Raw genomic sequence first — 22,664 nt, forward strand, 5'->3', positions numbered from 1 at the left:
GTCGTCCTTGTAATTCTACCAGACACAAAGGACAAAATGGGAATTTTAAAATTATGAAATTCTAAAATTAAATACTCAAAAAATAATTAATTGATAATTAATTATTATTTAAATAATGTGATTATTTAAATTTGAATTTGAATTGTGAACATAATTTAAATTTATCCTTTTAAACTTATTTGATAAGTTGTTCAATTTATAATTCAAATTAATTTAAGTTTGACTTAAATTTGAATTTGAATTAAAATTGGACTACAGGATAAAGGATGATTTCTCTTCATTCCCTATCCAGAATTGGTGCCACACACAAGGGAGAAAAATCCTAGGGTGGCCGGCCACATTAGAGATAAGGTGTAGGAGATTTTTTGTTCTAAATTCAAAATAGGAGATAGAGATATGATTCTTTTTTGAAGTTTGACTTCTACTCTTTAAATATGAGAATGATAGAAAATTGTGAACACAATTTTTGAAACATATTTTCAGCCCTAACTTGCATTGGTGGCCGAAATTCTCATTGAAAAAAAAGAGAGGAAAATTTTTCTCCTAAAAATTCCACATCGTGCATGCGTTGGTGTTTGTGAAAATTCAAGTGTTTTTTTGAAACTTGTTTTGTCCCACGTGTGCCCACACACACGTCTATGTGGAATCAAGGAATTGACGTGGAAGACTTTAGTTTTCTAAACACAAAGAATGGAGCAAGGACTGTTCGTGGTCAAAGAACTCAAGTTATCATCCGAGTGGGCTTCTAGGTATTTTTCCTGATTGAGTTCTTGATATATATAAATTAATGTGATTAATTTATTCGTGCATAAATTAATATAATCTATAGAGTATCTCAAAAAATTTATGAAATTTTTATTATACACGATCCGCCTCTCAGCCACGCTTCCGCATCCGAATTCGATTCAGTTACCAATAGTGATCCTATAACACATTTGAAACCTAAGATTCTCTTATCCAAATCAAAACCTTTATAATAAGAGTAGTTCTAGAAAAAAATTGTGCATTAGGATTATGTACAATTTTAATATAACGTTACCAATTTCTTTGTTCAGTAAAACTTAGTGGTTGATCTAATGTGGCTATTAATCGTGTCATTTCTATACGATCAACTTGCGGATCGTATTTTCACGTGCTTAGACCGTCGGTTTGGCGGTCAAACGATAATTCCGTTTGACGGAGATCAGCTCCGCCTCCTTGCTTTTAAAGACACTTTTCAGAGTGTCTTCTTAAGTGTGTAGTGACGTGAATAGTGTTACCTTGTAATTTCTTACCACAATATTTACATTGAGCTACGTATTTAATGTTACCGTTATTGTCGACCTCCTTGAATGTGTTGAAGTGCTCCCAAACTGCTGAGGTACGCTTGCATTTCTTCTTAGAACTTGCAACACTTGCACTAGCACTACCGCTTGCCTCTCCTCCACGGCCACTTGTGCCACCACCATTACGTCCCCGACCTCTAGTACGTCCACCAAGGGTCGGATTTGCAGTTTCATCAGCAACGTTTTCCATAGTTTGTGATTCCTGCGTTTGAAAAACATTAAGAAATTGCCCTTCTTCGATGTTGAATTGGGCATCAATGGGAATATCACCACCATAACCAAAAGAAGCCATTATGAAAAATAAGAGAGATTGAGAGCGCTTTGAGATAGCTTAAGAGAGATCGAGAGAGATTTAAGCGAGATTAAGAGAGTTTTGAGAGAGATTTGAGAGAGATTAAGAGAAATTGAGAGAGAATGAGAGTTTTTGGGTGAGAAAAATGGTTGGGGAGAGGGGGGATATTTATAAGAAAATTTTTGGGTTGAAAAAAAAAATTTTCCCCTAAAAATTCGGGTCCACGGCTAGTATATTTTCGGGTAGTTCGGACAAAATTCGGGCATGTCGGGCAACAGTAAGAAATCCAACCGTTTGGTTCAAATTTTCAGGCAAAATTCGGGTTCGAGCAAAAAAACCCGTTTTTGTTCAAAATTCGAGATTTTTTCGAGCTAACGGTCAAAAAAATCAAGCATTTTTCAGGCACCGGGCAAAATTTGGGCAACGGTCAAAAAAATTCGGGCAACTTCGGGTATTGCTGGAAAATTCAAAAAAAGTCCGACGAACGGCAGGGGACGACTTCTCCACGGCGGCAGGCTGTCGGGGGGATTAATATTTTCGGGCTGCCCGAGCCCGTACCCGAAAAAAACCGTGGTTGGACAACGAAAGAGCCCTGCCCGCCGTGCCCGAAAATTTTCGGGCACCAGGCATGCCCGCTGCCCAAAGTTGTAGGACTGGTTCTTGTAGTGCCGCTCAACCCATTATAGAAATTATGGACTTGCATCCATTTAGGTAGACCATGATGAGGACATCTTCTCAGTAACTTCTTGTATCTCTCTCATGCTTCATATAGAGTTTCACCTTCATTTTGAGCAAAATTATTGATCTCGATGCGCATCTTGGCTGTTTTAGCCAGTGGGAAAAACTTAGAAAGGAACTTCTGAACTAAGTCCTCCTAACTAGTGATCGAATTTGGCGGCAGTGAATTCAACCAACTTTTTGCTTTATCTCTCAAAGAGAAAGGAAACAAACGAAGGTGAAGAGTTTCATCATTAACTTCATTGTATTTGACAGTATCACAAATCTCTAGAAAATTTACGATGTGAGCATTAGGATCTTCATTCAGTAATCCATTAAATTAGATCGCTTGAATCATCTGCAACATCACCATCTTCAATTCAAAATTATTCGCCTGAATAGCAGGCCTCCTAATCACTGATTGAACACCAGTTGGTGGCAATGCATAATCTCACAAAGTCATTGGTTGATTGACCACCAGTGGATTGTTCAGTGGTATGTTGTTATTCTCATTTATTGCCCCTTCAGAATCAGCCATAGTTTTTTGCGACTGAATGGCAGGATCTCTCTTCTCTTTTCTATTTCTTCGACATGTACGCTCAATTTCTGAAACGAGAGGAAGTAGAATGCTACTCCCAAACTTTCGCACGCACGTAAAGTAAATTCCTGTATAGCACAAAACAAGAACAAGAAAATAAATAACAAAATAAAATTCAAAGTAAAACTAGAGTTATTTGCTATCGATATTAGCAAAAACAATACAATCCCCGGTAACAGCGCCAAAAACTTGTTGAGAAAAATCGTAACGCAAGTATATGCTATCACAATCAAGTAATATAATAGTTAATAAGAGTATCGTCCCACGAGGATTGTTGTTTACAAATTAGCGAAATTATATTAACTCCAATTTTATTTGAATAATCGAAAAGAGAGTTTATAAAATTAAGTAAAGTAAAACTAAAATAATTAAATAAATTAAACAATGCTAAGCAGTGGAATAAAATTCAATAGATTAAGACTCTAGGGTTTCCGATTTCACCAAAATTAATCATGTTCAAATTCTCATAATTTAAGAAAATTAACATTCAATCTTATACTGACAGTAATTTCTCTAAAGCAATTATTATTCTTTCTCAAGCAACAATAATTTTAATCCAACAAGCAAACTCTACATCTCTGTCAGACATCTAAATCTGCTGAAAATCATTAAGTGCAAGAAATTCAAAAAAAACTGCACAAACAGCATAGATATCTCTATCCTATGAACAACTCATGGTATTTTAATTAAGAGTTTATTTAATTATCACCTATCGGTCTCAAATTAAATACAAAATCATGTAATAGTTGGCCAAACAATCACAAGCATTAAGAATAAATTGAAATACTCAGCATATATGGATTAAACATCAATTACTTAAAAAAAAAGATTGAGAATCTGAACATTCATAATTCGGCTATATCGTAGCCCTAGAAAAATAAATTAATTCATCTCTAAACAAAATAAATTCCTAAACAGAGTCTTAATCATTGGAAAGGAAAGAAAAGAACTAGTTTGGAGTTGAATTTAAGTGTCTCTGTCTCTAGATTTTAGCCGTTGTTCTTCTCCGTACTCAATTCTCCTTTTTCTTCTTGAATCTCCTCTCAAAAGTCAGCCGTCACTACAGTCCAAAAGTCCCTTTAATTGTCCTAGAATCATATATTTATATGTTTTGGAGCATTAGGGTCAAAACGGGTAAGTTTTCTCACGATTTACCTTGAAAACGTGTCTTTTCTCGTGTCGTAGCGCCACGGCGCTGAGTTCCTAGCGATGCGGCGCTGGCTGTGCAAAAATCAGCGCCAATCGTCAATTTTTAGAGCGCTGCAGCACTGTCATGGGCGCCAAAACGCTACCCATTCTGTCCAAATATACTGGTTCCGTAAAACTCAGTGCCAAAACGCTGCAAATTGGTGCCTAAATGCTGTGTTTGCTATCTTTTTTTCACCACAAGTTGTCCAAAACTTTTCAAATCATAGACTTTCACCTAACCTTCAAACAAATAACAAAAACACACATGAAAGAGACAGAATCATACTTCTGAAAATATAATTCTCAGATATTAAGTGTAAAATGATACTAAATGAGAGAGTAAAATTATACTTTTTGTTTCGTAAGATAGATTTCTAAAGTTGGAATAGAACTAAGAGGACGTTTGATTGGATGATTCAAACCATGTGATTCGAACCATTTTCGATTTACGTGAATTTTTTATGAGAGAAAATATTGTAGCGAATCATGAATCATGATTCGAATCAGGGAACGAATCCCTCCACCAAACATCCCCTAAAAAAGAGAGAGAATCATGAAGAAGCATATCTTGTGTAGAAAATATTTTTCGTATGATGGCTTCACCAGCTCAAAAAATCGCGGTGGTGGAATTGTATGTGTTCGGTTTAGCTTTGGTACGTTCGTGGGTTCGAAGATTCCTAAAGATTCTGAGATTTCGGATGCCGAAGATTTGGAGGTTTCTTGCGTAATTAAAGACAAGAACTTTCTACATAAGAGCCACGAAAATTCCGGAGCTGGGCCACCTCTTTACAATAGGTTGCTGAAGAGATGTACTGAAATGCGAAAGCTGAGAGAAGGAAAAATGGTCCATGCCCATTTTTTGAATTCCCAATTCAGAGATGACCCTGTTATTGGGAACACTATACTAAACATGTATGCGAAATGTGGCAGTCTTGCGGATGCTCGTAAGTTGTTCGATGAAATGCCTCTGAAGGATATTGTGACTTGGACTGCCTTGATCAGTGGCTATTCTCAGCATGATCAAGCTGAGGAAGCGCTTGCTTTGTTTCCGCTGATGCTACGGCGTGGATTGGAGCCGAACCAGTTCACTCTCTCCAGCTTGTTGAAGGCTTCTGGAGATGGAACGACCAATAAGCGCGGTAGACAACTTCACGCTTATTGTTTGAAGTGTGGTTATGATTCTGATGTTTATGTGGGAAGTTCTCTTGTTGACATGTATGCCAGGTATGGGCATTTAGTTGAAGCTCGGTTGATCTTTGATGGTCTGGTGACCAAGAATGAGGTGTCTTGGAATGCTTTGATTGCTGGGCATTCCAGGAAAGGTGAAACGGAGAACGCCCTTAGGTTGTTCTCAATGATGCATAGGGAAGATTTTAAGCCTACTCATTTTACGTTTTCGAGTTTGTGCACTGCTTGTGCGAGTACGGGATCTCTAGAGCAGGGCAAGTGGGTTCATGCACAAGTGATCAAGTCTGGTGGTAGACTTGTTGCTTTTGTTGGAAACACGCTTCTTGACATGTACGCAAAATCAGGTAGCATCGAGGATGCCAAAAAAGTTTTTGATAGGTTGGTCAAGCGAGACGTAGTTTCTTGGAACTCGATGCTTAACGGTTATGCCAGGAAAGGTGAAACAGAGAACGCCCTTAGGTTGTTCTCAATGATGCATAGGGAAGATTTTAAGCCTACTGATTTTACGTATTCGAGTTTGTGCACTGCTTGTGCAAGTACGGGATCTCTAGAGCAGGGCAAGTGGGTTCATGCACATGTGATCAAGTCTGGTGGTAGACTTGTTGCTTTTGTTGGAAACACGCTTCTTGACATGTATGCAAAATCCGGTAGCATCGAGGATGCCAAAAAAGTTTTTGATAGGTTGGTCAAGCGAGACGTAGTTTCTTGGAACTCGATGCTTAGGGGTTATGCCCAACATGGACTCGGAAGGAAAACAGTGCAGCATTTTGAAGAAATGATGACGAGTGGAATTGAACCGATTAGCGTAACCTTCCTTTCTGTTCTGACCGCTTGTAGCCATGCTGGACTTTTGGATGAAGGACGACACTATTTTGAATTGATGAAGAAGTACAAGGTAGAGCCAGATGTTTTACATTACGTGACAATGGTCGATCTTCTTGGTCGTGCAGGTCTACTTGATCAAGCTGAGAGGTACATAAGAGAGATGCCTATTGAACCCAGTGCAGCTGTATGGGGAGCCTTGCTTGGTGCTTGCAGGATGCACAAGAATATGGAGTTGGGAGCATATGCTGCTGAACGTGTTTTTGAGCTAGACCCTCAAGATTCGGGCCCCCATATATTGCTCTATAATATGTATGCCTCCGCTGGTAGATGGCAAGAAGCTGCAAAAGTGAGAAAGATGATGAAAGAGAGTGGAGTTAAAAAGGAACCCGCTTGTAGTTGGGTGGAAATCGAGAATGCGGTCCACATGTTTATTGCAAATGATGATGCTCATCCACAGTGGCAAGAGATCCGCGAGATGTGGGAGAAGATAAGCGGAAAGATTAGAGAGATTGGATATGTCCCGGATACAAGTCATGTGCTTTTGTTTGTGGACCAGCAGGAAAGGGAAGTAAAGTTGCAGTATCATAGCGAGAAACTTGCTCTGGCATTTGCTCTCCTAAACACCCCTTTAGGATCCACCATACGGATCAAGAAGAACATAAGGGTTTGTGGGGATTGTCACTCTGCAATCAAGTATGTCTCAAAGGTGGTAGGCAGAGAAATCATAGTGAGAGATACCAATCGTTTTCATCACTTCCACAACGGCTCTTGTTCATGTGGAGACTATTGGTAGTGATGATTTTTCAGTGCCTAATTAGTCAGATTAGTCTGAAGGATGATTAGCATTTGGAATGGATTTTAATCCACTCGATTCAAGTCCAACTTGGCCCGAGCTGTTATTATGTTACACCCCGATTTCAAACAACAGTTTCTTCACCTCTTTAACTTTGAAAAAGGAATACGGGGCTTGAGTGCACAATGAATAATTGACACCAAGTATGCCTTTTGTGAGCAAAGTTCATGACAAACCGCATTCTGATGAGATGCGACAGCTATGGTGTGTAGAGTCATGAACAATGGGGAATATGGGAGTTGAAATATTCTCAATTGTAAAAGTGGAAAAAAGACGTGATATGAACATTAGATGAGAGAACAAGTAAAATCATCAACAAGAAAAGCTGAGCTCAGGTGCGTGTAACCCTTATCTCTTGAAGATTACACCAAAAATGGAGGACGTTATTCCTCAAAAACAGAAAATTGTAAGAAAAAACCGTATCACATGTTGTGGCCATTTTAGGTAGATAAGGATAGTCATCGCGTCCACAAATTGTATGAAAATTATTTTTTTCCTTTTTTTGAAAGATTAAATCTTTTTTTCCTTTTTTAAATTAGAGCAAATCCCCTTTTTTTTTTATGCCTTCCCTTAAAGCAATACATACAATTCCAATTTGCGAAACCACAAAACCCGAAATGTTGTCTCTATTCTTTTTTTCTATATCAAATTCCATGTTGGAGCAGAGATAATTTTCTCACTGTCGTGTTGAAATTCCCCAAAAATTCACATCTTTTTAATATGGGGAGCTTTAGGAAATGTGGTGAGAAGAACGCGACAGAATAGGAAAGGAGTGCGGGAGAAGTGTTGGACTTTGGTAGGTGTCATAACGGTGAAGATTTGGCAAATTTGAGACAAAATCAAAACAGAGAAAAAAAGATGGAAAATCTGCTCATATGCCTAATGGCTTTTGCTTGTGGGACTTTTGGAACTAAAAAGAGGGAGAGAAAGAGAGGAGGAGAGAGAAAGGAACGCAAGAAAAGGAACTAACCAAACTCATCGGTTTCATTTGATTTTGGCTTTGGAGAGAGAGAGAGAGAGAGAAGAACGGGTGAAAAGCGTGAGACAACACTGTGTGGTCGAAGACGGTTTAGCTTAAAATGGCGTAGCGTGTGAGAAAAGCACTATTCTAAATCACATAAATAATAATGATAACAACAATATAATCATCACCATCATTCTTCAGCAAACATTACAACAATCAAAAACAGCTTCACATTTACATACACAGTCCCTTCTTCTCTTGCCGTTCCCTCTCTCTCTCTCTCTCTCATACAACAGGTCTGCAAAAATCTCAAACTTGCATTAAGGGAAAACAAAGAAAAATACCCATTTCATATAATTCCATGCAGATTTCTTCTTGTATTGAAACGTTCGATATTTAGCAATATCTTATTTGCTCTCATTTTGCATGATTGCATAAGGATTTCTTGCAAGTATGAGTTATTTCTCATTTAATTTTCTTGCATACACACTTTTTTTTTCCCTTTCAGATACATAGTTTCTACAAAGTATTGTTCTGTTTTGGTAGATATATTTCATGTTTTATGTATATTGATTGCTTGAATGTGTTTTTGCCCATTATTTGAAATACTAAAATGACAAAATCATTCTCGCATTTTTCAATATGCATGAAAGTCTGTACTCTTTGATGTTATGCGTGTGCATGAAAATGAAAAGAATATGTAATTTAATTCTTCCCTTTTTCTAGCAGAATTAGAGGTTTTCGTGAAATGGATCAAGACCGGAAGAACAAGAAGAGAACAAGAGATCAAGGAGAAGAACAAGGCATGAAACATTTATCGGAGAAGAAGCGCGCCAAGTTCAGGCAAGAGCAACAAGGTTACACCAATGATATCATGAGTAGTACTAGTACTAGTTATGGCTCGCCGGAACATGATTCAGGCGCGGCAGAAGCACAGGGAGTGTTCGATTTCCCATGGCTGAAAGACGGCGTCGTTGCAAAGTACTCCGACGAGTGGAAGTTCGAAGAATTAGAAGACGTGTTCACGTCACAGCTAAGCAGCGAGATCTCAACCACCACCACCACCACCATAACCACCCATGCTGGCATACAGTTGTCTTTCCCGGGACAATGCTTGTGTCAAACCCCAGTTGAGGCAGTGCTAGAATTTCCTGATGAAAAGTTTGATGAGGAAAAAGAGTGTCCATTGCTTTCAGATTATGCCTTTGATACCACAGAAAGTTTGGATTGCATTTGGGGCGCCTTGTAGTCCTAGTAGAAGAACAAAAATGGTCATTGGGACGCACAAGAACTTAATATAGAGCCAGAACTGGCTATAAACTTATTGAGCAATTTAATGTGTTACAATAAGTTCTAAAACCGTTGTTGCAATGTAGCAGTGTGGCCCATTTTGTGACAGAAAAAATCAAAAAATAAAATAAAATAAAATCTGAGAATGGCAACAGTACACTAAAGTCAAGACAAGTTATTTGCACTGTTGGGGACTACTTGGCATACTGTTATGTTTTGTTATGTTTGTGTATATATAAAGGTACGCCTTCCATTTGTTACTCATTTTATGTTCTCACCATTTTCATTTACATGTATTCTTTGATTGTTACTAGTTTGTTGTTATTTTAAGCCAATATTTCGCAATAAACTTGAAAGGTTGCGGTGATTAGCTTGCTAATGAAATATATATATTTACATATATATATATATATAGATATATCACATTGGAAGGAGAAAAGTCTCTTCCACTTCTCAAAAGCGATGGTCATGATTTTGATCGCAATCAAACAATTATGTGGGACTAACTCATTCATATGCCGATGTTAATTGCTTTATTTGTACGGGGACAAATTAGTACAGTGTTAATTAATAATTAGTCGGGTAATAGAAACAGAAAGTTGACAACCACTAAAGTAGACAGATCAAAAGCTTGCATCAGGACTTTCACCTATTAAGCATGGATTGAAGCAGTGATTTTCTATCATAGTACATGTCTTGCTCTACCTTAGCTTAAAAGTGTGTTGTTTTTGTAATTTAAGAAAATTAAATTTAAATTTTTATGAGAGAAAATAATATAACAAAAAAATTTAAATTGTGATTTGAGTTGTAAAAAAAAATAAACTCATTAAACGGAGAGATATATGCTTTGCATGATAAAAAAAAAAAAAAAGCAACAAATTTCTGTGTGAATTAATGAGTTCAGACAACAAGATCAGAGTTAAGTTCCTACAATGCTCTGTTTTTTTTTTTTTTTTTAAAGATGCTTTTCATTAGTTTCTAAGAAGTGGATGTCTCAATTTGCAAATGCAACACTCCGATGACCACAGAAGAGATTCTTCAAAATATTACGAGTTTGTTGTTCCCGTGCAGTGACTTTTTATTTGTTTATTTGTTTTATTGGGACTCCATCAAAGGAACTGAACCCCACCCATATCCATATGAGGAATTCCAGTTTTCTCTGCAGAAAAGAGGACTCTTGCCAATGGGGTTCAACACTGAAAGAGTGAAAGTCAGTTTGCCGAACAGTTTCTTGAGACATGCCATTTTATTTATCCTTTCAAACTACGAGCTTTCTTGTAACACTCTGAAAAATTAAACGAGATTAATTAAAAAAATTAAGATTTATTAGTATGCATAATCTGATTTAATTAATTGATTAACAAATGTTTCTGACGTGTAAATTTAAATAATTTTAAGGTATTTAAATATTCTCAGTAATTACATTTTTACTCAGAAATGTGTGTGAACATATTTTCTAGACTGTCATTTTAAATATTGAACACATACATTTTCATTTTCTTTTCCTTTCTTTCCTTTCCTTCCCGAGCACTCTCTCTCTCTTCCTCACTCTCACTCTCGTTCTCTCTCTCCTCTCATTTTTGACACAAAGCCAACCAAATCTCGAACCAAATAAGAATTTCAAGAATTTTTTAACGTGAATAGAAAGATTTGAGGTAAGATTTCTGAAAACCTCTCTTGAATCTCAAGTTTTTCGGATTTAAAAACTTATTTTTTGTTCAAATGGATTTTGAGTAAAACCATGGTAAAAATTAGAGATCTTGAGTTCTTTTGACTTTATTTAGTACTTAGAACCCGGATCTAGTGGTTTTCCTTTGAGATATTTCGATTTGGAACTGAAATTACAAGTTTTTGGGCTGATTTTGCGGTTTTTTCTCACCCTGCTGTAATTCACAAGTCGACCTGTGCGGTCGATCGGACTGCACTGAGTCCACTGGCCGACCCATGCGGTCGACCGAATTGCACACCACCAGTCGACCAGTGGTGTTGCATTGCTCTGTCACCGGTCGACCGGTGTACACAGAGTTTGACCATGTTTTATTGAAAAATTCTGTTTTGACCTTGGTTTTCGAGGAGAACCCAAATGAGCTTCATTTGGGAACCTAGAATGAATGGATTAGCTTCTTTAATCAATGTGTTTGAGATTGAAAACCCTTAGAATGATGATTTGAAACATGAAATGGTTTGTGAAACCGGTAATTGAATTATGACACACTAATAGAAAATCAAAGCGTATAATTGGTATTGAATTGCTTTAAGAATGAGAATTAGATCCTAAAGTGTGGTTTTGTATAAGTGCTAACTGAGGACTCGGATTGAGGGGCTTTAAGGAAGCGAAAGCCGGAATAGTGTAACACTAGCTAGCTTTAGTACTTGTGAGGTAGGATATCTTACCATTTCCTTTGTGAGCATGTTTTCAAAAGAATTTTGGCCTTGCAAATGTTTTAAAGAAATGACATGTTTGCGAAAGAAAGAAAAACATTTTAACCCCCATGGCTTGTTGTAGTTATGGGGAGTATAATGAACTGTTTCATAAAGTTTAATGAATGATTTCTTAATATAAGAGGTCTTGCAAATCGGTAAATCGGCTGATGGCCTAGATAGGATGTGGAGAGTGCATCCTTAGAGGTAGGATCCGAAACCCGGCCCGAAGTGATATGGTTTGTGGATGTGGTTGTATAAGTAATTTATCATAGTATAAATTACTTGCTGATGCCTGTAATACGGAGATTTTCAGTTATATTTCATTTGAGAAAAAGGATGTGAGGTTCTGGCTGTTGTGTTGGAACTGAATGTTTATATTTATTCATTTACTTATATTATTTACTTGCTTGTTTACTCATTTATTTACTTATTTACAAAGTTATTTCAAAATATATCATACTTGACATTTTGCTCACGTTTTACATGTTTTATAAATATTAAACCCCTCCCAGGCAACTCGAGGAGCAATGCGGAGTAGCTGAGTGAGTTACTACCACCGGATTTGGTGAGGATTGTGATCATCCTCCCTGTGTACGAATGTATGAATTTGTAAATTCTATAAACTCTTATATTTAGATTTTTAAACTGTGGTTGATGTCTGTAATGTTATTTGTGTGTTCATATATATACAATACTGCATATCATGTGAGTGAAGTCTTAAACGATGTCAAAGGCTTAATTATAAACCTCTTGTATTTAGTAATTTATTTCTAATAAAATGTGTGGCTCATTTAAAATTTTTTTTAATATTTTAATCTCAATCGCGTTTAACTCTTAATTGAACCTTCACGTCACATACCCGAACTGCAGGACGTGACATTTTTACTTTACTTGTTGACGGTACATATTTCTAAAGGTTAATTAATATCAAATTAAAATAGAATAAATATGTAAAACTGACCGATTCTAGCACAGATATAATGTCAAAAAAAAAAAAACACGCTACCAATTGGTTTACAATGGAATTCTCATTCAAACTATTACAAGATATAGAGAGATCAGTACAGTTAAAATGAAAAATGTCCATTGGGTCTTTGTTTTTTGATAGATCAAAGAGCTTACTCGTTTTTTTTATTTTTTTTTATTTTTTAATGAACTATGAAAATGGCATTATGGCAACAGACAATGCTTGATGAAGTTGGGGCCTTTGGTAGATGGGATGGGAGGGCTGGTGTCTGCAATAAAGATTTCTGGTCAGAATTAGGACCCACCTTGTCATTCAGCCGTGCTTCAAAATCTTTGCTGAAAGAAAATGAAATCAAGAGCAAGATCCGCAAAGTGTGTCCTTATTTTTGTTTACGTCAATTTATTTCATCGATTTAAATTTAAAATTTAAATTTTATTATAATAAAAAATTTTAAGAAATAATTACATTTAATTTTTTTATTATAATAAAAAATTTATATAAAATCACATTTTAATTTAAATTAAAAATTTAAATTAACAAACTAAACGATCCTTAGTTTTTTATCTCATTATTTTGACAAAATCAGAATCTAATGCCTATCTAATACCACATCAGTTCACCAGAGGGGGAAAAAAAGAAAAAGGTACTTTGGTGCATTGGAAATAGTCCATTTTGGTTCCTTTTACCTTTCGCATTAACATGATCAAACATGTCTGTAAAGACAAACATGGGATTGCAGAATAAAAGGAGATTCATGCTGAGAAAGTAACATGTTTTTTAAAGCAAGTTCAATTACACTATTAAGAGACAAGGCTCCGAATCCCATTTCCTGTTCTTTACCTAGTTAAATGTACTGAATGGTTGCTTTCTTGGCCATTTTTTCCTCGCAACAAAAGTGAAAAACAGGAAATTATTATATTTGAGACAAATGAGCCAAGCCAAAAAAGAAAAGGACGAAATTTTTTTATTTTTTTTTTTTATTTTTTAATAATGGCAGTAATGAAAATGGTCCTAGCAGAGATGTTTGTGGGGCATCTGCTTCCTCTGCCGACACTAATGTCAATTTGTGGTGCTGAATTTGCAAAGACCCGTTAAAGTTCTCATTAATAACATCTAACATATTATTGTAATTTGGTAATTAGTAGTTTGTATTGTACGGATATTTAATTTAATCAATTATATCCAACAAATGCCACAACAAAACAACAACTTGCACGATTATGGTGTTTGATTAAACAAACAACAATCAATTTTTTTTTTTTTTAAAGTTGCGTGAATTAGTAAAGGAAAAAGGAGTTGTGCTTTATTTGGTATGGGTGATGAAATGTTAAACAAACGATAATGGATGGCAGCTAAGATGAGAATAGTATTATAATAACGTATAATTAATTATTATTACAAAAATTGTGAGGAACCCGGTTAATATTATTCATTTCACAACTCAAGTTAAAATTTAAATTTTATTATTATATACATTCAAATTTTATTATAATAAAAAATTTTCAGAAACAGTCACATCACATAAAGGTCTTGTTCATTTCACCGATTTGAATTTTACTACAGTACAAATTTTTCAGAAACAGTCACATCTAATTTTTTTGTTATATTAAAAAACTCTCATATAAAGTCACATCTAAACTCAAATTAACGAATTAAATGGACCTAAAATCACATCTTAATTTAAATTAACACACTAAACATGCTCATAATTTTTTTAATAAAAAATTAAATTAAAATTTTTTATTATAATATTTTTTTTTTACATACACAACTTAAATTATTTAAAAGACGTGAAATAAACATGCTCTGTGATCAGTGTTCAGGTAAAAAAAGGGTGAAAAAAACTGGTAAATTTTGTTTTGCTGGTTTAATAACACCACAATAAATTTGAAAAAGAAAATTTGTGGGTAATTAATTGTTGATAATAATGACGTCAGTTGGCAAAGTGACTCGTGAATCAACTGATACAGCCTCTGGTCTCTGTTGAATCAGTAGTTTGAGGGAATCAATCGACGGTGACCGAAGAAGTTGCAAATATTGAGACAGAAAAGTGCCAAATAAATATTAAATTGATTAAAAAAAAACAACATAATGGAACCGTTGGAGATGCTTGTGAAGTGTGAGGTGGGAAGATAAAAATTAAAAAGACAAAAACAAAAACAAAAAAAGACGCGTCAATCACGCGTGTGGTGAAGTCTTACCACTTTACGTGCGTGGCTGGCAACTGGAAACTGGAAACTGGAAAGTGGGCCGGCTCTTGAGCCGTCACGTGCGGTTGACGCGTTCCTCACCCGCGTAATACTAACACATATTTGTTCTCGCCCCTCTCGAGGGCCTTTTTTTTTTTTTTTCACTTTTTCAGTTTTTTCTTCCCTGGCGAGAATTTAACGGAAGATAATATGGATTAGTAGGAAAGTAAAAGCCTTGATCTTGATCGTAAGACAGACATTATTACTAAAATAAGATTTTAAGGTTACTTTTTATTTTCATTAAAACAAGGCTAAGCAAGGATAAGGCTCTCTCTCTCTCTCTGTAACACACACTCATTCTGTCTGTCGTATTTATCGTGATCGCCGACTTTCCTGCATTTTGCTCTCTCTCTCTCTCTCTCTCTCTCTCTCTCTCTCTTCGCCTCTGGTGATCTTCGAGTTCTCGTTCTCATTTTCTTTCTTCCTCTATAGTACTTTCCACGTCTTTCTCGTTAGCCAAGCATTGTTTTTTTTTTTGGAATATTTTGTGTTTGGGTTTTGAATACCAAAATGTGAGATTCGTGAAAAGCATTAATGTGGTTGGGAAAAGCTTTGATCTGAAAGATTTGTTTGTGATCGAGAAAGTTGTTTTTCTCTTTTTCGCTTTTGAGAGCGGTTTATTTCTCTTTAATCGGTCTGTCGGAGGCTCCTCCGTTCGTCGGAATCGAAGCCTGGTCGGCTAGGTTTTTTTTTTAATTGAGATTTTGGGGAAAAAATTAGGAAAGATGATGGTGAGGAATGTGGTGATTGGAATGCTGTTCGTCACTGTGATTGCTCCCATTGTTCTTTACACCGATCGACTCGGAACCTTCCAGAGCTACTCTGCCTGTAAGTTCCCTAATTCTGATTTTTTTTTCCTTTTCTTTAATGTATTACTTTCCCTTTTTGTTTATCGAATTTGGCTTCATTTCTTGCAGCTACGAACGAATTTGTTGAAGATGTTACGACTGTCGTAAGTGATAAAAATGTTGTTTTGCATTTTTGTTTTTTCGAATATTTTTTTTCCTGTAAATTTTCAAACTTTTGGGGTTTTTATTCTTCGACCCAGGCTTTTAATGGCGATAGTGGCCGTCTAAATCTGCTTCCTCAGGTTAATACATCTCTTTTCCCCCCATTTTTATATTCTTCGTTTATTATAAATTTGGCTACTTTCAGTAAAAATTGGAGATTTTTTTATTTACGAATGCCCAAAATTGGAATACAGGAACCTTCCACTAAGATCAAAGAACCGATTGGAATCGTGTATTCCGACAATTCGAATCAATCTCTTCCGAATTCCGGTGATGCCGTGAAGGAGAGCTCCACCGACACTAGCAACTCCGAACAAGGTACTGTTTTTCTGCTGCTTTGTCTTAATTGAGCTTTTTCATTGTTTGTTTGATCGGAAGTGAAAGTTGTATTTATTAATTATTCGTTAATGTGGTTGCGGTTAATTAGATTGGCAATTGGGGGATTCGATGGAACATGTTTCGGCTAGGGTACTGTCTACCACAAACGATGAAAATAATTCTCGAAAAGAAAACGCTATCAGAGAAGTCACTGATAGGGATCAGGAAGGAGATCAGGAGACACTTGATATTGTGGACGGTGAAGGAGAAACCAAGGGCGAGGCAATAGATGCAGAAGTGAAAGAAATTCAGCAAAAAGTCGATGATGGCTCTGGAGATACGGTACTAAATTTTTATTACGTTTTCTGTGTATGTAGGTTGTTGCACGATTTCATGATGCACAATCAAGATAAACGCTTGATTTCTACGCGTATACCAGAAAGTGTTTTGTAGCACCGTTTTAGTTTGGAAATACCCCTCTCTTGCGTCCTATGGGGAGTTTAGTTATGGTCATGGTTAATTGGTTAACGTCTTTGTGGTAATTTGTTGTATTTAGTTGTACCTACTTGACTCATTTCTGTGTGTGAAGTAGTCATGATGATTGTCCGTATATTGCTAATTATGATGGATTAAAGGAGAATTGAATTTATGGTTAGATTTTAAATTATTTCCGACCTTTTTCTCCTTGGAATTATGAGAACTGTTTGCGAGGATGTTCTTTCTATTCTTTTGTTATTGCATTTCGTTTCTCATTGTTTTCTCCGCTTTCAGGAAGTGAAGCCTGAACAAACCACTGAAACCTCCAGCAGAGTGGACAAGAGGGAACCTAGAAAAACTAGACCTGAGAAACAGAATGATCGGACAGTTATTCCCGATGCTCGTGTACGGCATCTCAAAGATCAGCTTGTCAGGGCAAGAGTATACCTTTCCCTTCCTGCCACAAGAAACAATCCCCATTTTACGAGGGAGCTTCGAGTGCGAATGAAGGAGGTTCAGCGAGCACTTGGTGACGCAAGCAAGGATTCTGAGCTGCCAAGGAAGTATGTGGTCTTTAGAAATATTTATATTGCGTGTTGACTGAAGTTTATTTCATCGTGCACATGCATATTAGTGATCATGTTTCCCTGCATTTTTTACCCGGAAAGTTTTCCTGCATGTTATACATCTAGTAACTTCCATAACCATTCGATTATGACTATCAAGTCCTGTTTTTTTTGGTTCCTTTTTCTACTGTTATATGTTTTTGTGATGAATTTATGGTTGGTGTTTTTTGCAGTGCTTATGACAGGTTGAAGGCGATGGAGCAGTCATTGGCTAAAGGAAAGCAAATTCAAGATGACTGTGCTGCTGCAGTGAAGAAGCTTCGGGCAATGCTTCATTCCACAGAGGAGCAACTCCGAGTGCACAAAAAGCAGACTTTGTTCTTGACACAATTGACTGCGAAAACGCTCCCCAAAGGTCTTCATTGTCTTCCCTTGCGGCTTACTACTGAATACTATTCCTTGAATTATTCTGAGCAGCACTTTCCAAATGAAGATAAATTGGAAGATCCCCAGCTGTACCATTATGCACTATTTTCAGATAATGTATTAGCAGCAGCTGTTGTTGTTAACTCAACCATTACACATGCTAAGGTATGGCACATCCTAAGATCCTCAAATTCTTATTATTTTCTCTGCTTTCCCAAGTTTCTTATTATCCCAAAAATAAAGGAGAAAAACACAGCTTTACATTAATCCAGTGTGCATAATTTTGATACTAAGGCCTTTGTTTTCGATTGACAATCTTCTTACACTGCATGTGATCTTGACAGGATCCTTCGAAGCATGTGTTCCACATTGTCACTGACAGACTCAACTATGCAGCTATGAGAATGTGGTTCTTGGTAAATCCCCCTGGAAAAGCCACTGTCCAAGTTCAAAACATTGAAGAATTTACATGGTTGAACTCAAGCTATAGTCCAGTTCTGAAGCAATTGGGTTCACAGTCAATGATCAATTATTACTTCAGGACTCACCGGGCCAGTTCTGATTCAAATTTGAAGTTCCGGAACCCAAAATATTTATCTATCCTCAACCACCTGCGCTTTTACCTACCACAAATCTTCCCAAAACTTGACAAGGTGCTCTTCGTGGATGATGATATAGTTGTGCAGAAGGATCTCACTGCCCTTTGGTCACTTGATTTGAAGGGAAATGTTAATGGTGCTGTAGAGACTTGTGGAGAAAGCTTTCATCGCTTTGATCGGTACCTCAACTTTTCAAACCCTCTGATATCAAAGAACTTTGACCCTCGCGCTTGTGGATGGGCATATGGAATGAATATCTTTGATTTGAAGGAATGGAAGAGGCAACAAATCACGGATGTGTATCATTCATGGCAGAAGCTTGTAAGAAATAATCAGTCTCTGAAGCAGTTCTCATGACCACTAAGTGGATTCTTTGATTGTACATATTGTTAATTTGACTGGATTTATATTATCTAATTTATGATCTTTTTTTTGGTGTCCAGAATCATGACAGGCAATTATGGAAGTTGGGAACCCTGCCGCCTGGTCTAATAACGTTTTGGAAACGTACTTATCCACTTGACAGATCATGGCATGTACTGGGTCTGGGATACAACCCTAACGTAGGCCAGAAGGACATTGAACGAGCAGCCGTTATACACTACAATGGTAACATGAAACCGTGGCTCGAGATAGGCATACCTAAGTACCGTAACTACTGGGCGAAGTATGTTGATTACGATCAATTGTATCTGCGAGAGTGCAATCTCAATCCATAGTTGAAGCCTTCTACGTTTATATTTAATCTTCGGAAAGTGAAAGTGTTCTGCAGATATCTGCCAGGCCATATAATTTTACAGGTCTGCATCTTTTCTGTGTAGGCAATTTTGATTCAAAGCAACAACAGCCTCTAATTTGATTCTTTTTGTATACATTTTTCCTCTTCTTTTATTTGTCTCAATTAGGCTTGGAATGTTTCCTTGTTTACTTGTATGCAGAATCTGACATGTATTTGTAAATAATGGGAGCCTTTGTTTGCCATTTATAATTAGTGCATGTCTTTTTCCTTGCAGTGGTGTATCATGTATCTATACATATTTCTGAATGAGTTCTTATTCTCAATAACGGACCGGGTTAAAGTCTGCTTATTTTCTCATCTTTCATGCTTAAGAGTTGGGGTAAATGTTTTTGGTGTTCATGAATACCCGGATTTTACTAATTTGATATAGGGCGGGCGATTTTAAAGTGGACTCCCCATTTATCTATAGAAGATTGAACTGTAAAGTATAAACTTATATCTTATTCAGCAAATGGCATTCTAGACAAACGACACATTTGTAAGATTCCATAAGTAGATCTCTCTCTTTCACTTAACAATTATAGAATGAGATTTGCTCTCATGGTTGGGCAGAGTTATCCTGTTTTTGGATTGAGAGGCTGTTATGGGAGCTGCATGATTGCATTGTATGGTATAGCCAGGGGACCGCATAGACAGGCTGGCTAGCAGTTGGCATGCTGATCGTCTGAATTGGTTGTACTTTGAATAATATAATGGTCTTTTATATTTATCTTTTTCTCGAAAATGACTTAGAAACCCATACAGAGCATGTTTAGTTTGTATATTTTAGTTTTTACAGCGTGAGATCCGCGCGTTGTTACGGAATGCAGTATTATATTATATAATAGTTGTATTTAAAATATATTTATATATATACATGTATTATACAGTATTGTATTATATGATAGATATAAAATTTATACAAACATATTTATAGACATATATAGTGTTATTATTTATAATATTTATATATATACAGAATGTACAGAATAAAAAATAACGCTGTTGTGGTCCCTGAGCATTTCATTTCTTTCAGCTGCAAGTATAAAAATGGGAAAAATAGTTGTAAATATAAGTGTTTAAGATAAATAAAGATGGTTAAATTATATAGTATGAAATAAATATTATAAAAATATTTATATTACTTTGTTCTTGGGCGTTTTGTAGATTGTCTTGTTGTTCTTGATTCAGGACTGAAAAAATAGAATAATTTGTAGATATGTTTTTAAATAAATTGATAATTTTTGTTGTGTTGAATGTGGTTTACCTTGTGCCAGGTTTTTTTGGTGTTGGAGTGTGTTGATCAAATGTGGTTGGTGTTGATAGCTGCGATGATGGTATTGTCTGTGGGCTGAAAGATGAGAAGATTTTTAAAATTGTGATTAATATAATATAAATGTTATTTATATATAGTTGGTAAAAAAAATTTAAAGACATTATTTACCTTTGTGGTTCTTCTGTTCCTGTAGTTAACTGTTTTGATGGCGATGATGGAACATGGATGTCTTCAAATATTTTAGAAATTAATGTCCTCATTTAGGTGTCTCATTGTTGAAAGAAGACTTGGAAGATTTTTGATTGTCCTCGGATCTAATCGATAGCTGGTGGTATTATAAATGGATCGGTAAAGCCTTCGTCAATTGTTAGTGTAGAACATGGTTTTTTTATTAATGCCTGAGCGGTTCTGTCAAAAGCGATAATTTCTATATCTCTAGTATGATCTTCAATTTGAATTGTTAATCTGTACCTGTAACATACACATATATTTTTTAATATTATTAATTTTTTGTTAAAGTAAATAAACATATATAATAAATAAAAATGGTACGATAATAAATTTAATTACCATGGAGATGGCGTTGACTTTATATGGCCATGATTGTCGCACCACCAACCTATTCTTGCTTGTTTTAATTGTCGATAACATCTGGGGCAAGAATTGTAGAACCATCATTGAGATGTTGAAAAGTTTACTATGGTCGCTCTTACAGTGAATTTGTCACCCTGCATAAAAGATAGAATATTGTGGTTTTAAATTGTTTACTAAGTGTAGTAAAAAACTGATAAGAAAGTTAATAGTACTAACCAGATTATTTTGTGCATCCAATGTTTTGAGTTCGTTTATTGTTTTTCTGTTTGCTGATATTTGTTCTTCAATTGTTTGGACGGGTGTTTTTGGGGGTGGTAGGAATTCAATTTGTTGATTTTGATGGAAAAATCTGTATGTATAAAAATATGAATAAGTTAAGGAAAATATAAATAAAATGTATGATTATCTAATATGATAAATTTATTAGAATATATTTTTTATATATGTGTGTTTACCTTGTCTTTAATGTTGTTGTTTCTGAGATATCTGGATCAATATAGAAGATTGTTGCTGATGTACTTGAAACATATGAGTTACCTTGAAATATAACAGAGTAAATAATAAATGTATGCTATATTATTTTATATATGTATATAAAAACGTTATAATAAAGTAATGTTAAAAATACCTAGATACTGATTTGTTAACATTGCCGAGAAAACAACCACAATTGGTGCCTTCAGTGTTTTAAGTACATTCTCATCAAATTGATCGGCTTTATGTCCCCATAGGCTTACCTGTAGTTGTTCATTTCTGTAGAAAGAATGTAGTTTATAAAAATGAATAATAAAATTGAATGATAAAAGTGAGAAAATATTATATTCATGTTAAATAGTTGTAATGAATAGTAAATGTGAGGGAAAAGAGCATGAAATTATTGTACCTGATGTTTTGTATCGTTATGGATCGCCATGTTGTTGGTCTAGTGCTGACACACTTGTTAATACTCCAATAACATCTAATATTATATATAAACAGGGAAATTTTGTAAATAAATATTCAAGAAATATTTATAATAATAATAAAATAAGTTAAGTAAGATATTACCTGTTAATATCTCAGTATTATTTATTCTTTGATATAGCTGGTCGAATTCTATGAAGTAGAATTTGTGAAATGGGATGTGTGGTGCGTCTTCCATAATTAGAGTAAAGGATGTTGCTCGTGCAAATTAGATCATAGCACTGTGTGGAACGACTTTGTATGTTGGTTTATTTTCAGTAACATAGAAGTTACTAATATTGTATATATTGCCTTGTTCAATTTTTTGAAAAATATAGTCCGAATCTCGGCTCGAATTGTTCCCTGTATTGCTTCATGCTGTAAATAAATAATAAGAATAGAAATTTATTCAATATTAACAAATATTATATAAAATAATATCTAATATAATATTTTAAAATTTTAGTACCTCTTCATCAACCAGGATACAGTCAAAGCTTATCAGGCGTCCTGTGACAAAATCGTTGTTTGTCCATATTCTGCATACTCGTGCTTGTATTGTTTCATATACTTCATTTGGTTTTAGTGCACGAATAGGTGTTGTCATATTTTGTTAATCCTGAAAAAAGTAAATAAGATGTTGTTATAATGATAAATATTTTTATTGAGTTTATTGTTAAAAATGTTGTACTAAAAAAATTTTAATGTTACGAAGAATATAAGATGGTATATATTTTGTATATATTTATTTATGTGATGTTATGTAGGATTTCTTTGTAGACAATATTTTTTATATGA

The 22,664-nt window shown here is 35.4% G+C and overlaps 3 protein-coding genes and 1 non-coding gene across 9 annotated transcripts; all 4 read left to right on the forward strand.

The window, feature by feature from the left end:
• Positions 1-2,330: 2,330 nt before the first annotated feature.
• On the forward strand, positions 2,331-2,434 carry LOC112091620. The gene has a single exon (XR_002902228.1). It is a non-coding gene; the product is annotated as a small nucleolar RNA R71 (small nucleolar RNA).
• Positions 2,435-4,673: 2,239 nt separating this feature from the next.
• On the forward strand, positions 4,674-6,937 carry LOC21400940 (pentatricopeptide repeat-containing protein At3g24000, mitochondrial). The gene is made up of 2 exons (XM_024165693.1): positions 4,674-5,442; positions 5,746-6,937. The coding sequence occupies exons 1-2, from the start codon at positions 4,674-4,676 to the stop codon at positions 6,924-6,926; spliced, it is 1,950 nt and encodes a 649-aa protein (XP_024021461.1). The 3' UTR covers positions 6,927-6,937.
• Positions 6,938-7,250: 313 nt separating this feature from the next.
• Positions 7,251-9,512, forward strand: LOC21400941. Of its 2 annotated transcripts, none has more exons than XM_024165721.1 (2): positions 7,251-7,321; positions 8,680-9,512. In XM_024165721.1, exons 1-2 carry the CDS (start codon positions 7,278-7,280, stop codon positions 9,197-9,199), a joined length of 564 nt encoding a protein of 187 aa, XP_024021489.1. In that variant the 5' UTR covers positions 7,251-7,277; the 3' UTR covers positions 9,200-9,512. The 2 variants fall into 2 exon arrangements, with proteins under 2 accessions (XP_024021489.1, XP_010096506.1); XM_010098204.2 differs by lacking the exon at positions 7,251-7,321 and adding an exon at positions 8,163-8,246.
• Positions 9,513-15,005: 5,493 nt separating this feature from the next.
• LOC21400943 (probable galacturonosyltransferase 4) lies at positions 15,006-20,618 on the forward strand. 5 transcript variants are annotated; one of them, XR_002902225.1, is made up of 9 exons: positions 15,006-15,708; positions 15,798-15,970; positions 16,085-16,208; positions 16,318-16,550; positions 16,980-17,248; positions 17,485-17,842; positions 18,022-18,597; positions 18,720-19,076; positions 20,332-20,618. XR_002902225.1 is itself a non-coding variant. In XM_024165692.1 (9 exons), exons 1-9 carry the CDS (start codon positions 15,606-15,608, stop codon positions 18,993-18,995), a joined length of 2,016 nt encoding a protein of 671 aa, XP_024021460.1. In that variant the 5' UTR covers positions 15,008-15,605; the 3' UTR covers positions 18,996-19,288. The 5 variants fall into 5 exon arrangements, 2 of the variants coding, with proteins under 2 accessions (XP_024021459.1, XP_024021460.1); XR_002902226.1 differs by lacking the exon at positions 20,332-20,618 and adding an exon at positions 19,628-19,841; XR_002902224.1 differs by lacking the exon at positions 20,332-20,618 and adding an exon at positions 19,290-19,358.
• The last annotated feature ends 2,046 nt before the right edge of the window (positions 20,619-22,664 follow it).

Source organism: Morus notabilis, unplaced genomic scaffold (genome assembly GCF_000414095.1).
Source record: "Morus notabilis unplaced genomic scaffold, ASM41409v2 Scaffold1315, whole genome shotgun sequence".
NCBI lineage: Eukaryota > Viridiplantae > Streptophyta > Magnoliopsida > Rosales > Moraceae > Morus > Morus notabilis.

What these genes read in the sequence shown, in the direction of transcription:
- LOC21400940 (XM_024165693.1), top strand. Translation starts at nt 4,674, where the DNA reads ATGAAGAAGCATATCTTGTGTAGAAAATATTTTTCGTATGATGGCTTC. An exon ending in TGCTGGGCATTCCAGGAAAG is followed by an intron (nt 5,443 to 5,745) that starts GTGAAACGGAGA and finishes ATGCCAGGAAAG; the next exon opens with GTGAAACAGAGAACGCCCTT.
- LOC21400941 (XM_024165721.1), top strand. Translation starts at nt 7,278, where the DNA reads ATGAGAGAACAAGTAAAATCATCAACAAGAAAAGCTGAGCTCAG. An exon ending in ACAAGAAAAGCTGAGCTCAG is followed by an intron (nt 7,322 to 8,679) that starts GTGCGTGTAACC and finishes TTTTTCTAGCAG; the next exon opens with AATTAGAGGTTTTCGTGAAA.
- LOC21400943 (XM_024165691.1), top strand. Translation starts at nt 15,606, where the DNA reads ATGATGGTGAGGAATGTGGTGATTGGAATGCTGTTCGTCACTGTGATT. An exon ending in ATGATGGCTCTGGAGATACG is followed by an intron (nt 16,551 to 16,979) that starts GTACTAAATTTT and finishes CTCCGCTTTCAG; the next exon opens with GAAGTGAAGCCTGAACAAAC. An exon ending in GATTCTGAGCTGCCAAGGAA is followed by an intron (nt 17,249 to 17,484) that starts GTATGTGGTCTT and finishes TGTTTTTTGCAG; the next exon opens with TGCTTATGACAGGTTGAAGG.